General features: G+C 37.8%; 1 protein-coding gene across 1 annotated transcript in view; it reads right to left on the bottom strand.

Moving 5' to 3' along the window:
* Positions 1–4670: 4670 nt before the first annotated feature.
* Positions 4671–18767, bottom strand: part of LOC109065338 (cadherin EGF LAG seven-pass G-type receptor 2-like) — a 40794-nt gene continuing 26697 nt past the window's right edge. The window contains 24 exon segments of the mRNA XM_042711624.1: positions 4671–4862; positions 4864–4889; positions 5990–6139; positions 6213–6374; positions 6473–6549; positions 6976–7103; positions 8001–8111; positions 8211–8337; positions 8424–8491; positions 8564–8851; positions 8928–9128; positions 10321–10447; positions 10525–10692; positions 11337–11655; positions 12491–12674; positions 13756–13965; positions 14046–14140; positions 15271–15372; positions 15468–15651; positions 16423–16543; positions 16662–16803; positions 16949–17137; positions 18322–18412; positions 18604–18767. The exon segment at positions 18604–18767 is cut by the window's right edge and continues 10 nt beyond it. Coding sequence (XP_042567558.1) covers positions 4671–4862; positions 4864–4889; positions 5990–6139; positions 6213–6374; positions 6473–6549; positions 6976–7103; positions 8001–8111; positions 8211–8337; positions 8424–8491; positions 8564–8851; positions 8928–9128; positions 10321–10447; positions 10525–10692; positions 11337–11655; positions 12491–12674; positions 13756–13965; positions 14046–14140; positions 15271–15372; positions 15468–15651; positions 16423–16543; positions 16662–16803; positions 16949–17137; positions 18322–18412; positions 18604–18767 — 3626 coding nt within the window.

Raw genomic sequence — 18767 nt, 5'->3', positions numbered from 1 at the left:
ATCAGATTCTTTTTTGTCATCAAAAAATGTAAAGATTTTTTTTAATCAAAAAAACTTTTTCTGTCATAAAAAAAACTTTCTGTATTCAAATTCTTATACAGCTCCAGTTGTTACATGACAAGGACTTCTATATTAATGGTGCAATCTGATTTTGTCTTGATTACAATGTGCAAAACCTTCATGTGAATGTGTTATTGAGGGATAAAGCAGTGTAAGCATTAGATGTCATGCTATAGCGACACCTGGTGGCCACGGCTGGTACTGTATGCTAATAGAGAGCTAGCATTTGTCTTGTGTTGCCCTTTGATGAAAAAACAAACAAACAAGAAATACTTTTTTTAAATAGAAAAAAATGTTTTTTATTTTATTTATTATTTTTTTATGAGAGAAGTTTGAGGAATTTCTTTTTAAACTGAAAATATTTTTTTTCCTCATCAAAAAACTTTTATGAAATAAAAAAAAATTTGAAGAGGGAAAAACGTTTTTTGATGAGGAAAAAAAAAAAGGTTTTATGAGAAGAAATTAATTTTTGATGAGAAATTTATTTATATATTATAAGAATTGTTAATTTTTTAAAAGTATTTTAGAGAAAAAAAGTTTTTTTGTGAAAAGTTTAAGAGATAAGTTTTGTTTTGAAGATAAGATATTGTTTGTAAAAATTTGATTTGAGAAAAAAATTGAGATGTTTAAAAAGATAAAGGTTTTTTTTTTCTAAGTTAATTTTTTAAATGAGAAGTTTAAGAAATAAAAAGTTAAAGCTGCAGTCCGTAAGTTTTGCCTCTCTGTCGCCATCTCTGTTTGAAAACCTGGAATTGCAGTTACTTGCTCACACAGCTGCGGAGATTGTACTTTACTCTCACAGATTATAGCCTACGTCTTGGGAGTATTTGACCCAAATAATAATTTTCACCGGATATTGTCATCTGAATGTCTTTGTCAGTCTAATCTCTAATTGTCATACCATTAAAATTTCATACCAAGAAATTATTTTAACCCAAAAAGCAGACTATGTTCCCTTCAAACTGGTTGTCTTTAAAATACAAATCTTGTGTAATCACAGACTATCTGTTATTAGAAGCGGCAATATAATTTAATTTCATTCACGTGTTTCATATAAGGAACTGCAGATTTAAATCTTTTTTAAAAAACATTTTATGAGAGAAAAGAACTTTTAGATAAGAAAGAAAAAGTCTTTTAATGAGAAGTTTAAGAAATAAAAAAACAAAAGTTTTTTTTATTGAGATAAACATGAAAAGTTGAAAGTTTTTTTTGGAAATTATGGACAATGAAAAACAGTCGGCTGTGTCTGAGATTCAGGACGAATCCTGAGATGTTGTGATGTTCAGCTTACAGACGTCATCACGCTCTCACCGCAGACGCTCAGAGACAGAATCTCTGCTGAACGTGTGAGAGAGCAGCAGAAGACGAGTGTCCTGAGCGACTGGAGCCGCAGGAAAACCCAGAACAACCTCTTCACCTGCAGACACTCGATGAGAAAACAACCAGACGTTACTAAAAACAAACAGCAGATTTACTTCAGGTCAGTGTGCTTTACAAAGCCCTTCCAGTCCAAACCGATTCCAGTCACACACAGAAGTACAGGGAGCAAAGATTTCTGCCACAGAATAAAAACAGAGAAACGGAACTCAGACTTTTTTCCTAAAAATTCAGTTTTAAACTCGCAATTGTGAGTTTACATCTCATAATTTTGACTATTGTTTTCTCACAATTCTTTTAGTTGTCACCACGAAAAAAAAATGTAATTGCGACTTTTTCATCTCACAATTCAGACTGTTTTCCTTCCACTCGTGAGTTTGTCTCCCAATTTTTTTCAAGTTTATATTTCACATTTTATATTTTTTGTTTATTTTTTGTGATTTTTTGTTTTTTTTTTTTTGTTTTTTATTTTTCAACTTCTGGATTCTGTTTACCTCTCACAATTTCATTTTTTGTTGTTGTTATTTTGTATCTTAACAGTATAATTTTTTTAAAGTAACTCCATCTTTTTAATCTTACAGTTCAATATTTTTTTTTTCCAAATTGCAAGTTTACATCTCACAAATAATTTTTTTCTCTCTCAGAATTGTGTTTATATCACTCAGTTTTGACTTTTTCTTGACTTATTTTTTATATGCTCTCACAATTTAAACTTAAGTTTACATCTCACAAATATTTTTTGTTTCTAACATGGAATAAAAAAATTGTAATGAAACTTTTTTTCTCATAATTCAGACTTTAAGTTTATATTTTTATATTTTCGAGTTATAAACTCAGAATTGCGAGTTTGAATCTTGCAATTGTTTTACATCTGAATTGTTTCTCGCAGTTCTGTTTTGTCTTTGTTTCTGCAAAAGTATAAAAAATATCAAATATAACTGCAATTTTTTCCAAATTGCAATCTCAGAATTTTTTTTATCTAAGAATTCTTTTATATTTTGCAATTGTGTTTTTTTTTTGTTTCCGATATGGAATAAATTTTTAAAATGTAATCAGGAATCTCAAAATTTCAAGTTAACATCTCGGAATTTTAAATGCGTGTTTATATCTCTGAGGGGAAAAAAAGTCTGAATTGTAGTGATAAAAAGTTGCAAATTTTAAATGTTTTATCCCATGGCTTAAACACGCTTCCATAATAAAGCACAGAGCGAAGTAAACCGGGTGTGTATAAAAAACTGTACAGCATGATTTGTTATCAAAAGTCCAAAAAATGAACCCGTCTGGAGAGTCTCAGAAGACGAAGCAGCACATCGTGTGATAAAAACTACGCAAGTGAAGCGTTAATAAACCGTGCATAGATGTGATCCAGATGAAACATGGGTTAGTGTGGTTTTTGCGTGGACGTGTTAGAGATCTGTACAACACAGGTTTAAATTCACATTTACATCATTGCTAATCTATAAAACGTCAGTCTTTTTAAAAGTTCGTATAAAAATGTCCCCAAAATTTACAAAAAGCGAGTATCAAAAGTGTTGCTCTCCTCCAACGGTACGAAATAAAGGCCCTTCTGGTGGAGAAGGCATCGTGAACACGAGTGAAAGGCTTGAATCAGGAGTCGGTTCCTTCTCGCGGTTCGTCCGGTGATTCCTTCCTCTTCCTTTAGGTTCTCGCTCGTACAGGCAGCAGCAGTAGTTCAGCTTCATGGAGGAAATTCCCTTATATTTTCACTCATTTACAAAATGTCTGTGTTTGGTTTCGATGCGGCAGAGGAACGAAAGAAATAAAAAAGTGCTTCGCTTCAAGTATGTAACACAAAAATGTAAAAAACGTCCGATTCTCGCCAGCTGTTTGGCGCGGAGAATCAGATCGACTGTCGCGTGAAAATGTGGGAAAAATCACAAACGGAGGGACGGAAAACAGGACGATTGTTCTTGCCGCCTCTTCATTCCCTCGTCACTCATCAGCATCTGCAAAAAAAACATACATCTGTCGTGTATAAACAATATCTGGATCATGACACTTGACTGTTTATCATCACAAAATGTAAATATATTATTGCACAGCTCTCTCTCTATATATAAAGCTGGATATATATACAGTACAGACCAAAAGTTTGGAAACATTACTATTTTTAATGTTTTTGAAAGAAGTTTCTTCTGCTCATCAAGCCTGCATTTATTTGATCAAAAATACAGAAAAAACAGTAATATTGTGATAAATTTATTACAATTTTAAAATAATTGTTTTTTAAATGTATTATACTTTAAATTATCATTTATTTCTGTGATGCAAGCTGAATTTTTTAGGATCATTATCACATGATCCTTTAGAAATCATTCTAATATGATGATTCATTATCAAAGTTGGAAACAGTTCTGCTGCTTAATATTTTTTCAGAACATGGGGATACTTTTTTAGGATACTTTGATGAATAAAAAAAAAGAAAAAAAAAAAAAAAGAAGAAGCTATGTTTTTAAAAATATAAATATTTTGTAATAACAATATACACTACTGGTCAGGCGTAATTTGGGGTCAGTAATTTTTTTTTCTTTCTTTTTTTTTTAAATAAAATCAATACTTTTATTCAGGCAAGGATGTGTTAAATTGATCAAAAGAGATGTAAAGAAAAAATATATTATTAGAGTGAAATATATTATTAGAATTTTTTTTTTTTATTTTGAATAAATGCAGTTCTTTTTTAACCTTTTCTTCAATCAAATATATTAGACAGCAGAACTGTTTTTCCAACACTCATAATAAATCAGAATATTAGAAATGATTTCTAAATGATCATGTGATAGACTGGATGTTACATGTGACACTGAAGGCTGGAGTAATGATGCCTGAAAATTCAGCTGCGCATCACGGGAATAAATATTTTTTTTAAAGTATATTCAAATAGAAACTATTATATTTTAAGTTGTAATAATATTTTCACAATATTACTGTTTTTTCTGTATTTTTGATCAAATAAATGCAGGCTTGATGAGCAGAAGAGACTTCTTTCAGAAACATTAAAAATAGTAATGTTTCCAAACTTTTGACTATATATGTATCAAATACTCTTGAGTTTTATATTTCATCATAAACTGTAAATATGTAACTATTTTATTGGTTATCTTTATGTAGTGTAGGTATTGTAGTTTTGTAATATTGTAAATTTTGGTTGTGATTTTCTTATATTAATTTGACGGTGACATCAGTAAGAGCACGGATCAGTGGACGTGAATCACTCACTCAGATTCAGACGAGTCGTTGTCGAGCATTTTCATCAGTCCGCTTGCCGACGCCCCGTTCAGATGACCCCGCCTAGCCCCGCCCCCTCGGCCCTCGCTGGAGGAGGGGCCGCGTGAGGAGGGGGAGTCTCCAGACAGCTGGTTGTGGATGCGGTTGATTGGGCGTTTCCTCTCGGCGATTTGATGGCGTTCCTCGCTGCTTCTTCTTCAGGATTCCTGCGCGTCACACGTTAAAATTGAACAAACGTTAAACTGTAGCACTTATAGCTAGTCATAGTTCTAGTTATCATTATAGTTACAAATAGTTATAATTAAGTTATAATAGTTAGTGTTTTAATTATAATTACTGTTGTTATATTATAGTTAATAATATAGGTGTAGTTATTATAATTATTAAGTATTGATAAAGTTAGGTATCGGTATTGTTACAGTTATATCAGTATTACTCAGGTATTAGGTTTACTTACATTTATAGTTATCATTGTAGTTTCAAGTATAGTTTTGTTATCATTGTAGTTATAATTATAATTAGTTATCACAAATATTGTTACCATGATTATAGTTATCGCATCATTGCAGCTATAATTATACAGTCATCAGTATATTTATAATTATAGTTATCGGTATATTGTTATAGTTATCGGTATAGTTATTGTTATCGTTATGATTATCTGTATAATTATAGTTATTGTTATGTTATTATAATAATAGTTATCATTACAGTACAGTCATCATCTGTATTGTTATAATTATAGACATCAGCTATCTGTATTGTTATAATTATAGTTATCGTATATTGTTATTATAGTTTATCGGTATATGATATTATTGTATCGTTATGTTTATCTGTAGATAATTATCGTTATGATTATTGTTATGTTATTATAAAATAGTTATAGTTAGTGTTATAAGTATCATTACATATTATGTATCTGTAGTATTGTTATATGTGTTATTATATATCATTCATCTGTATTTATAATTATAGTTATCGGTATATTGTTATAGTTATTGGTATAGTTATTGTTATCGTTATGATTATCTGTATAATTATAGTTATTGTTATGTTATTATAATAATAGTTATCATTACAGCTATCTGTATTGTTATAATTATAGACATCAGTATATTTATAATTATAGTTATCGGTATATTGTTATAGTTATCGGTATCGTTATCGTTATGATTATCTGTATAATTATAGTTATTGTTATGTTATTATAATAATAGTTATCTGTACTGTTATAATTATAGACATCAGTATAGTTATGATTATAGATAACTGAAGATACTTTGTTTGTTCTTACTTTGTTCACCTTTGTGCAGCTGCGCTGTAGAGTTTGTAAAACTGGCCAGCAGCAGCAGCAGGTTTTCCGTCCCATGATCCTCTGCTCTGTGCTCTGGTTTGGACAGTGTCTCCACCTTCAGACGCTCGTCTGCTGCTCCTGTCTCACCCTCCCACACATCTGATGGACAGACAGACAGACGTCAGACGCGCTAACAGAAGCGCAGAGTCGCGTGAACCGCCTGATGTCGTACCGTGAGGTTTGATGGGGCCGCTGGTGGCCAGATTCTCCCAGCATTCCTCCTGCGGGAACTCGCCCTCGTCTTCCTCGCTGTCGGACGAGTGTGTGGATGCATACGAGCCGCTCTGATCGTCCTCCAGCTCTGAGAGATCGCTGTCAGAGTCTGAGTCGTGATCTACACACACACACATGCAGGGAGGTTACAGTGAGCTCACTGAGAGACATACACGTGTGTGTATCTGTGTGTGTGTGTGTGTGTGTGTGTGTGTTTACCGTCCATCTGCTCTTTGTCTTTGAACAGTGTGTTGTGTTCACTCAGACTCAGGTGACTGCTGTTCAGATCGTCTTCTCTGAAACGAAACAACACTTCATGAGTGCTTCATTAGTCGTTAGTGCCTTATTTTCCTCTTAAAATATCAATAAAATTATCAGTTAATATGAATGTACTTGAATGTGTGACTGAAAGTTTGTGTGTATGTGTGTGAGTGTGAGTCTGTGTGAGTGAGTATATGTGTGTTTGAGTCTGTGTGTGTGTGTGTGTGTTTGAGTCTGTGTGTGTGTGTTTGAGTCTGTGTATGTGTATGTGTGAGTGAGTGTGCGTGCGTGTCTGTGTGTGTGTGTGTGTGAGTGAGTGAGTGAGTGTGTGTGTGTGTGTGTGTCTGTGTGTGGTGCGAGTGTGTGTGTGCGTGTGTGTGCGTGTGTGTGTGTGTGTGTGTGTGTGTGTGTGTGTGAGTGAGATAGTCTGTGTGTGTGTGTGTGTGTGTGTGTGTGTGTACCGGAGACTGAAGGGCATGTAGTTCTGATGAGTTTTGCTGCTCTGGGTTCCGTTCAGAGACACACTGGACTCAGCGAACGGCAGATGATACAGACGTCCGTCCACCAAATTACTGTTGCAGATAAACGCCTGACAGACAGATGAAGAGATCACAACGGGAATTAAAAAAAAACAAAACAAAACAAAAAAACACTAAATGAAAACATAATGAATATATGTTTAAATAAAATAATATGTAATATTAATAATAATGAAAAATATGAATAAAATTTATATATTTTGTATTTTGTACAGCAGTGCTGCATTGTGCATTTGACGAATAAAATGTTAAAATGGTAATTTGGTATTATTTTGTCATTTGTAAATAAAACCAAAAATTATTTGAAAAAGATTTTAAAAAAGCAAAAAAAAGTGTGCAATATTATGAATGAATAAAACGAAAAATGAATCTAAATATATGAAATCTAAATACAAATATATATAGCTCTGGAAAAAATTAAGAGAGAACTTGAAAATTCTTGAAAATTTATAGTTACGTGTTTGAATAAAGCGTAATTTAGGTTTTCTGTAAACTACTGTTTTAAATAAAAAATATTGTCATTTAGAGCTTTTTTTGACTACTGGTCAATAATGTTTTAAATGATGTGTTTTTTTATTTAGATTTTTTTTTGTTTTTTTTTCACAAAAAAAATTAAAAGTTTTTTGATGTTTTCAGACTTGTTTTATATTTTTTTTTTGGAATAACCCATTTGATAAAAACATTTGTTATTTTGACCAATTGTCATTTTCTGCAGAAAAAACAAACAAACAAAAAAAAAGAAGCTCTAATTGGAAGAAATGTTATCAGACCTTTACAGAATAAAAGAAATATTAACATTTTACCCAAACCCTCATATGGTCACTTAATTTTTTCCATAGCTTTGTATAGTTTTGTATTTTCAGATAGTGTTTACAATTTATAGCTCAAATAAAACTAATGGTAATTTGTTGTTTCGAGTCTGATGTCAGTGTTGTTCTCAGACTCACGGATGGTTTGGGTTTGATCATGTGATCGGGTCGTTTCCTGCTGCAGCAGTAGCGCATGGCGTCTCTCGCCTCTTTATTAAACACCACGCGGAAGAAGAACAGAAACGGCCCCTGAAACACAAACACACACGCAATCACATCGCTTAGGCGCTGCTAGGGCGTTGTTAGGGCATTGCTAAGCAGCTTCACGCCTGATGACATCACTGGTACCTGAACGCAGCAGAATCCGGCGAACAGATAGTGGAAGAGAATCATGTCGCTGTTGACCGACAGCAGCGCCAGCAGACACGTCACCGTCACCAGCAGCAACACGGCACACGCTGTCCGCAGACCCGCCCTGCACACACACACACACACACACACACACGCTTTAACACACATACACACACACACATTTCAGGATTCAGTGTGAACGAGACTCACGCCGGCACGTCTCTCTTCTCGATTGAACACGACGCTCTCGATGCCATGATGTACAGGAACACGTTCATCTGAGAGAGAAACAGACACTTTCAAACTCAGTACATCCTAGGAGGAGTATGCAAACGGGCGTAAACACTCACCGACACGACGAACGCGACAGGACCCGCGAAACTCCAGATGAGGGTGTCGTAGAGCGAGAGCCAGCAGAAGTCGGGGTTCCCGTAGCCCTCGGGGTCCAGTCCCACCGCCAGACCCGTGATGAAGGCCGGCACGCCCCAGCCAATCAGGTAGTAGAAGCGCATGGGGCCGTAGTTGATGTCGCGCAGCTCGCTCAGCATGCGGTAGACGTGCAGCCCCTCCAGGAAGAGCCAGGAGAAGACGCAGAGCCAGAGGAAGTGCAGCAGGATGGCCATCACCGTACACAGGAACTGCAGGGAGACAAACGGGCGTCACGCACCATTCCGCATGCTCACGTCACATGGACAGACAGGAAGTGGGTGTTACCGGGTTATCGGCCTGATTGATGCCCAGGATGAAGACGAGGTGCGCGATGAAGAGCGCAGCCGCGCCGTTGTTGACGATGCTGGTCTTGTTGCTGCTCGCGGCCCGCAGGCAGGTGAGGAAGACGATGGTGAGGAAGAGGAAGCCCAGCGTCACACCCACTGAACTCCACGTGATCAGCTTCACCGGCAGGATCTCTCCGTTCTGAAAGACAACACTCATTTATTCAAACTCGGCCGTCCGCGCTCCAAATCAGGATCAAGATCCATTCAGCCTCAGATTGCTGCGTATTAACCCTAAAAAAGTATCTGATTGAATGACTTTAAGCAACAGAATCACACTGTGTTTATGCCCATCTGCCGGGAAACTCAATCTGACTCAAACGATACAACAAGTCTAGACCAGGAAGTACTTATAACGCAAACAGGAAGTACCTGGTACCTGACTTGACCAGAAGAGATGAAACTCATTTTCAGAGGAAGAAGTAGTCTCCGGATTTGACACGGTTAGTTCTGAGTGGTTGCTAGGGTGTTGCTAAGTGGTTGTTAGGGAGCTGGTAGAATTTTCTGGGTGGTTGCTAGGGCGTTGCTAAAAAGTCGCTACAGTGTTCTCCGTGGTTGCTAGTGTTTTGTGAGTGATTACTAGGGCGTTGGTAGGGTGTTGTTAAGTGGTTGGTTGGTAAGCAGTTTCTTTGGTGTTCTCAGCAGTTGATGGTAGGGTTTTCTGGATGGTTGCTAGGGCGTTGCTATGTTGGTACTAGGCAGTTGCTAGCGTTTTCTGGGTAGTTGCTAAGGCCTTGCTATATGGTTGGTAAGCAGTTGCTAGAATGTTCTCAGTGGTTGTTGGCAGTGTTTTCCTGCTGTTTGTTAAGGCATTGCTATGTGGTTACTAGGCAGTTGCTAGGGTGTTCTGTATGATTTCTAGTGTGTTGATCAGCAGTTGCTACAGTGTTCTCAGTGGTCATTGTTAGGGCTTTCTGAGTTTTGCTATGTGTTTTGGATAATTGCAAAAGGTGTTGATATGTGGTTGATAAGCAGTTGCTAGGGTGTTCCTAGGGTTTTCTGGGTGGTTTCTAGGGCACTGCTATATGGTTGATAAGCAGTTGCTACATTTTTCTCAGTGATTGTTGCTAGGGTTTTATGGGTGGTTGCTAGGGCATCACTATGTGCTTGATAAGCAGTTGCTAGGGTGTCCTGGCTGATTTGTAGGGTTTTGCTATACAGTTGCTAGGGTTTTTTGGGTTTTTATTGTTTGTGGTTGCTTAGTAGTTTCTAGGGTGTTTTCAGTAGTTGCTAGGGACATATAAGGTATACTGCCCCACGCTGGCAGAGACCAACCCTCTGTTACTAATGTAATTCTGATCATGTCAGTGTTGGGTTAGGTTGAGTTGTGTCACCTCTCGGCGTGAGATGTCCATGAGCACGGCGAAGCTGGTCATGTGGTAACACTGGCAGCTGATGTGTGTGCTGTTCCTGAAGACCACCTCACAGCCCTTAGAAGACCAGCCGCCCGGACCGCCAGCGCTGCACACACAACACAACACAAGCTCACAAACACTTCATCATATCTACTCTACACACACATGTGAGTGTGTACTCACACTATGGAGTGGTTCCAGAACACACAGATGGGTTTAGAGCGCTCCTCAGTGGTCACCAGACGGAACTGCACCGTGATGGGTTTATCCAGCGTGTGCTGCAGCAGCTCCTCGTTATCATGAACCGTTATACTGACCACAGGAGTGTTGATGACCGGACGCTTGGGAACCCTGAACACACACACGCACACTGTTAGATCAATCAATGAATCTGTGAATGTCTCATCTGGTCTGGTCTGGTCTGGTCTAGTCTAGTCTGGTGTAGCCTAGTCTGGTCTGGTCTGGTCTGGTCTAGTCTAGTCTGGTCTGGTCTGGTCTGGTCTCGTCTGGTCTAGCCTAGTCTGGTTTGGTTTGGTTTGGTCTGGTCTGGTCTGGTCTGGTCTAGTCTGGTCTGGTCTGGTCTGGTATGGTCTAGTTTGGACTAGTCTGGTCTGGTCTGGTCTGGTCTGGTCTGGTCTGGTCTTGTCTTGTCTTGTCTTGTCTTGTCTGGTCTAGTCTGGTCTGGTCTAGTCTAGTCTAGCCTAGCCTGGTCTAGTCTGGTCTAGTTTGATCTGGTCTGGTCTGGTCTGGTCTAGTTTGGTCTAGTCTGGTCTGGTCTGGTCTGGTCTAGTCTAGCCTAGCCTAGTCTAGCCTCGTCTAGTCTGATCTGGTCTGGTCTAGTTTGGTCTAGTCTGGTCTGCTCTAGTCTGATCTGGTCTGGTCTAGTCTAGTTTGGTCTAGTCTGGTGTGTTTGGTCTAGTTTGGTCTAGTCTGGTCTGCTCTAGTCTGATCTGGTCTGGTCTAGTCTAGTTTGGTCTAGTCTGGTGTGGTCTCACCTGAGGCTCCTCTTGTCGGTGTCGTATCGCTCCGGCAGCAGCGCCGCTAGGCTGTGGAAGATGATGACGCTGGCGACGGCGTCCTGCTCGCGCTCGTCCGGATGACGCCTCTTCCGGCTGGTCGTGTGGTTTCTGCCGGACTCTGCGATTGACTCGCTGTGGTGCCGCTGACCTTTGCCCTCAGGGGCGGGGATGAAAACCGAGTAGGGAAGAGTGACGGCCGTCTCCAGGTCGAGTGGGCGTGGCCCGCGCAGGGACTCGTAACGAGGCAGTTTAGCGCCAGCGAAATTCATCTTCTCCAAACGATCGATGGAGATGACTGGAATGAGACGGCATGGAAAGCTACTGATTCAAACAGGTTTGCAAAACTAAAATAACATTTAACACAAAGTAAATGACAAAAAACATATCAAATAACACTACTTTAGCTAACTTACAGAAACGCTAGTTTTTGTAGTTTCTAGATTAATCGTATAGATGTATAGATGTTAATGTAGATCTGGTGTGGAAGTCCAAATTAAATCTAATTTAAGCTATAAAACTTTTCCAGTACATTTTGCCAGTCTGGAACCCAAAGGTCTTGCTGGACTTACTTAACTAAATAAATAATTAAATATATAAAAATTACATAATAATTCATATACAAAAAATAATTTAAACAAAAAGATTTTATAATTTAGTTCTTCAGCAGATTTTGCCAATCTGAAACTAAATTATTAAATTGTAAATATATATATAATTAACTTACATTTCAATTATAATTTAATTTGAACTACGCACACACACACACACACACACACACACACACACACACACACACATATATATAATTTATGTTTTAAATTTTTTAATAAAAGTCCATGGAATAAAAAATCAAACTGAAATGTCCACAGGTAGTGCATGCAGGTTTTTTTTGAAATATCACAAATATAATGTCACTACTACCTTTGACAGATTTCAGTGAATGTTGTAATATGATAAATCATGCATCAAAATTACTGACTAAAAGAGGGAGTGAGCATGGCCTGCAAATCTTTAGCCAATCAGAAACACTCTTAGCACTTCAATCATTTTATACGTCCAGGTGTGCAGAGGGCGGGTATTTGGATGGAGGGTGTGTGCATGTAAATCAGTGAAGGAATGAAACAACAGACCGATGTTGGGCGTGACGATGGTGAAGGGGCTCAGGTAGGTCTTCCTCATGTTTTGCGCAAGCGTGTTCGTATACTCCTCGAACTGTCGCAGCAGTGTGGCCGAGCCGCCCTCCGTCTGCTGGATGAGCTCCCAGTGTCCACGCGTGTCCGCCGACAGTATAGCACTGCCCACGTGCATCAGGTGCTGACCAATCACAAAGTCAAAATGTTGTAACTTGTTTCAGTTACTTTTAAAAATGCATCTAGTATTCCTAATAAACATAACAAATTATTATTTCCTGTAAATCTGGTGCAAAAGTTCAAATAAAATCCACAAATATTCCCATTACCCTTGTTTTTAACTGGATTTAGTTAACTAATATTAAAATAATTTCATTAATTTTTTTTTCAAGTGTATTTATTTAATTAATATTTATTATTAATAAAAAGTTAAATCACAATAAAACTAATATTAAAAATTAATAAAAAGGTTAAATTTATAATTTAAATCACATTAAAATGTTATAATTATTAATTATATTTTTTAATTAATTTAAAAATCGCTATTTTTAAAATGCAGACTAGTATTCCTAATAAAAATAACTAGGTACGTATTATGCTATATATACGTATTATTTTGTGCTGGAGTATACAAATGTATAAATAACACATTTAATAATGCATTTAATAATATTGAAAAATTGCGCAAAATGCGTTAATTGTAGCATATCAGCGCTAAAACTGCACATGCATACTTTGTTTCACATGATTTCCTAATGCTACATCTGAGAGAAAATTGTTTGCAAAGCTAAAAATGTAGTTGGTCGCATCACTAATTTTAGTTCGTAAAAACATTACTTTTAGAATGCTAGTATTCTTAATAAAAATAACTAGTTACACATTACTGTGTGCTAAATAACGAGATAACTGAAGTATGCACGGTTTCCTTACTCAAGAAAAATTGCGCAACATACGATAATTGTAGCATGTTAGTGCTAAAACTGTGCATACATGCTTTGTTAAACAGGAATTCATAATGTTACGTTTAGGAGAAAATTGTTTGGAACGGTAAAAATTTAGTTGCTACTTTTAGTTTAGTTTTAGTTACTTTTAAAACGCAAATTAGTTTTCTTAATTAAAAAAACAAATCTCACTTTATGTGTTATTTATGCATTATTTCAATGGCAAGCTAACTGAAATATGCATGGTTTCTTTACTCAAAACAAAACAAAACTGTGCAACATTTGTTAATTGTAGCAAAGTTAGCGCTGTAGCTGTGCGCGTACCTCGTTGAACAGGACGTCCTGCGTGGCGCTGAGGTTGAAGCCCTGCTGGCGGCTCTCATGCTGCAGTATGGCACGCGTCAGGTGATACGCCATCTTCACGTCGCTGCCGTAGAACTGTCTCACGCTCTTCGTTGCGTTATAGAGCAGCGCCGCGGTCTGCTGGACGTTACTGGAGTCCATCAGAGATGCGTTACGCACCAAACGCTCCGACTGCAGGCATGAATACACAGGTGAGGACGCGCGGATCACGCTGTTCTGCTAGAGGTGTGTGTGAGGCGTGAGATTCTCACCAGTGTCTTGAGTTTACTGAAGCTCACAGACGTGCAGTTGAAGAGGTTCGGTGACAGCCAGCCCTTGTGCTCGTCACAGTGACGGATCGCAGTCCCTGCGCACAAAGAGAACGCCAGTACTATAGTAAAGGACAAACTACATCAAATATAAATAAATCAAGTTTGCAGTTCCTGCACACAAATATAATGCCAACATAGTATATAAATAATTAAAATACTAATAGTAAAATATATATGACAAAATATGCTTTTTTGTAGCTCACTTTAAAATCTATTTTTAAATAGAAGATTTTCTTGATTTTTAAGAGTTTTCTAGCAGATTTCACTAAAGTGAAACACAAAAAATCTCGCTGGATTTACTTGACTAATAATAATGAAATAAATACAATTATAATTTAAATGAAAATTAGTTATTGAATTAATTTATTATCATCTTCACACAAATATAACCCCATTAAAAGTTTTTTTTTTTTTTGTTAATTGTAAATTAAATTATAAATTAATAATAAATAAAAATAAAATAATACATCGTAGCTAGCATTAGTAGTTTTGTAATTGTATTGTTTCATGTTAATCTGGTGTGAATGTCTAAAGATTTTCAAGTGGATTTTGCTAAACTGAAACTAAAAAATCTTGGTGGATTTGCCTAACTAATAATAATTCAATAAATAAAAACGTTACAAATTATAATTTAATTAATTCATAAATTATTATAATTAATTTCTTGATAATAAATTATAATAATAAATTATTAAATTTAATAATAATAATAATAATTAATTTTCTGCAAACAAATACAACGTCATTAACATATTTTTAACACAAATGACAATTTACTTTGAAATTTTTTTATTTGAAATTTAAATATGGTAGATTAAGTTATGTTTGATTAAGTCACGTATGAAGATGGAAAACACTAATTGTAAGCACATCTATCTTCTTACCAAGGTAAAGTCACACAGCACACATTAGTTAAACCATGTATTAAATTAGTGAAAAATAGCAGAACATGTTACATGTGCAGCTTTATGTGTTTATATTAGTTGCTATTGTTCACACAACAAAAGAAAAACACTTTTTCTGGAAATGACCTTGAACTAATCACAAAAGTCCTCAAAAAAACCTTCTCAGCAACATTACAACTCTTTAATCTGATAAAATGACCATTCTTACCACAAAAACACGGTTATATTAACACTGTGAGTGTGAAATGTTTGACTCGTACCGGTGGATCCTTTCGGACACGAGACGGCCGCTGGGAGACCGAACTTGGTCCGCGGCCACCAGATTCCCGCTTCGATGGCCTGCGGACAGCTGTTGTAGATGACTGAACACACACACACACACACACACACACACGTGTTACTGAGGGATTGTGGGACACGTATGACAGCCTGATGAGCGTGTGTTTGAGAGTCTGACCTTCACAGCCGCTGGACGAGACCTCAGCGAAGGGGTTATCACAGCGGTCACACTGCCGCCCGATGACACCCGGCTTACACGGACACTGACCGCTGTCCCGGTCACACGCGCGCGAGAACGAGCCCACCGCGTAACAGTCACACAGCAGACACACTGCGCTCGACGCCGGCCGGAAGTGATTGTCCTGACCAGAGAATCAGACGCATTACAACACATTCAGCTGGAGTGACCCGTGTCACGTGAGGACCATTTCTTTCTGCTTCTTAGGAAAAACAACTGGATGAACACAACACTCTAACTAGCAGTCAAATATAAAAATAAAATAGTATAATAAAAATAATAAATTCTAAAATATTTTTAATAATATTAATATATTATAATTTTATTAATAATTTATAAAATATTATAATTTTGTTATATAAACTGTAAAATTCATTAAACAATATAAAAATTTAAACAATATATTTTTTACAACTTAAACCATATAAAAACTAATAGAATAATATAAATTATATTTATATAAAAAATGTAATTACAATTTAGTGAAGGTTAAAATTTACTAAAACAATATAAAAGTTAATGAATTATATAATATTTTTATTTTAATTTATTTTAAAATAACAATTTAAAACAATATATTTTATAATTAATTAATTAAACAATACAAAATAATCGAAAAAAAAAAATTAATATATTTTTATAATTTATTTATTTTTATTATTTTTTTAGGGAGATTATTATTTTATGGAAAAAATTGTTAATGTTTAATAAAGTGTATAATATAATACGTATTAAACAAAAAAAATCTAAATAAATAAATTAAATAACATTTATACTGTTTAATAAATTGTATACTGTATTTTTATTAAATTATAATTTATTTAATTATTTTTTATTAATAATTTTAAAAAACTAAAACAGTAACTATAGACACAGTAATGGAGTTTGAGCATACCTTGCAGCGACACGCGCCGCTGGTCTTGTTACAGTCAGCGTCGAATCCTTTAGCCGTGTCTGAGTTGTGTGGAAGTTATGAGTTATAAATGAATTATCCGCGGGGACACGGCAGATCCATCCTGAACACACACACACACACACACACACACACACACACACACACACACACACACACACGTTAGCACACACTTCATCTCAGCGCCGTGAATCTCTGCGCGCGTCAGGAAACACTCGTACTTTTTCTCGCAGTACTGGCCGAAGTAGCTGCTGGGACAGTTACAGGTGTATCCGTGGGCGGAGCTTGACTTCCTGCTGCATGCTGATTGGTGCTCGCAGGGGTTCAGAGCGCAGGCGTCGCTGCAGTTGTTGCCGTAGTAACCTGTTATCATGTGTAAACAAAACAAAAACACAACAAAATAAATAAATATTTAAATTAAATAATACAACTAACTAAAATTTAAATTGAAACGGAACATACAGAACAAAAACTAATAACAGATATGGACCACTATAATCAGACTGACCGCTGTGGCATCTGCAGGAATGTGTGTCCCAGTCGTCGCTGCAGTCGCTGTGAGCCGGACACGGGTTCGATCCGCAGGGGTTCGGCAGACTGCAGCCCGACTCCACGTTCACCACATCAGCCTGATGCATGCTGGGAAACACGGGAGCCGAGGCGGAGTCACCCAGACGCAAACCCTGCAGACAACCACATGTGATGTTCATATATCTGTGTGTGTGTGTGTGTGTGTGTGTGTGTGTGTGTGTGTGTGTGTGTGTGTGTGTGTGTGAGTGTGAGTGTGTGTGTGTGTATGTGGGTTTTTGTGGTTGTGTGTGTGTGTGTGTGTGTGTGTGTGTGTGTGTGTGTGTGTGTGTGTGTGTGTGTGTGTGTGTGTGTGTGTGTGTGTGTGTGTGTGTGTGAGTGTGTGTGTGTGTGTGTGTGTGTGTGAGTGTGTGTGTGTGAGAGTGTGTGTGTGTGTGTGTGTTGTGAGTTGTGTGTGTGTGTGTGTGTTACGTAAGGTGCGTGTTGTGTGTGTGTGAGTGTGTGTGGTGTGTTGTGGTGTGTTGTGTGTGTGTGTGTTTTTGTAATTCGTGTGTGTGTGTGTGTGTGTGTGTGTGTGTGTGTGTGTGTGTGTGTGTGTGTGTGTGTGTGTGTGTGTGTGTGTGTGTGAGTGTGTGTGTGAGTGTGTGTGTGAGAGTGTGTGTGAGTGTGTGTGTGTGTTTGAGAATGAGTGTGTGTGTGTGTGAGACAGCGTTTGTGTGTGTGTGTGCGTGTGTGTTGCGTGCGTGCGTGCGTGTGTGCGTGCGCATGTGTGTGTGTGTGTGTGTGAGTGTGTGTGTGTGTGTGTGTGTGTGAGTGAGTGTGTGTGTGTGTGATGTGTTGTGTGTGTGGTGTGTGTGTGGTGTGTGTGTGTGTGATGTGTGTGTGTGTGTGCTGTGTGTGTGTGTGTGTGTGTGTGTGTGTGTGAGTGTGTGTGTGTGTGTGTGTGTGTGTGTGTGAGTGTGTGTGTGTGTGTGGTGTGAGTGTGTGTGTGGTGTGTTGTGTGTGTGTGGAGTGTGTGCGTGTGTGTGTGTGTGAGTGTGTGTGTGATGTGTCGTGTGTGTGTGTGTGTGTGTGTGTGTGGTGTGTTGTGGTGGTGTGAGTGTGTGTGTGTGTGTGTGAGTGTGTGTGTGTTGTGAGTGTGTAAGTGAGTGTGTGTGTGAGTGTGTGTGGGCGTGAGTGTGTGTGAGTGCGTGTGTGTGTGTGAGTGAGTGTGTGTGAGTGTGTGTGTGTGTGTGTGCGCGTTTGTGGTGTGTGTGTGTGTGTGTGCGTGCGTTTGTGGTGTGTGTGTGTGTGTGTGTGTGTGAGTGTGTGTGTGTGTGTGTGTGCGTGTGTATGACATCCTCTGACATCTCTGAACACCTGAACACATCCTCTGAATGCTGTCTGTGATTCCCCCGACACTCACAGTCTTCAGTTTAACACCCTTCAGCTTAGAGTCTAGATCCTATACCAATCCCAATCCCACACACACACACACACACACACACACACACACATGCCCTTTATGTCTACATTATATTCGTTAATAAATTCAAATGATAAAAGTCTTTATAAAAATTTGAATTGTATTAAACTATAATGTAATAAAGATTTGAATGTTTTAAGGCGAGGTCAGGCAGGCGTATGGTGTCTGACCGTGTACAGGCCGTGGTCGAGGCTCAGCGCCGCCGTTATGCCGCCCGTCCCGGGGCCTCGGAGCTCCAGCAACACATGATGCCATTGGCCGTCGCTCACTGTGACATCATCAACACGAGACACGGTGGAGTCCTCGCCGCGCTGAACCGACGTCAACACGTAAC

This window comes from Cyprinus carpio, chromosome A22, assembly GCF_018340385.1.
Source record: "Cyprinus carpio isolate SPL01 chromosome A22, ASM1834038v1, whole genome shotgun sequence".
Taxonomy (NCBI): Eukaryota; Metazoa; Chordata; class Actinopteri; order Cypriniformes; family Cyprinidae; genus Cyprinus; species Cyprinus carpio.
Note: the sequence above shows the minus strand (reverse complement) of the source record. Positions and strands in the feature narration are given on the sequence as shown.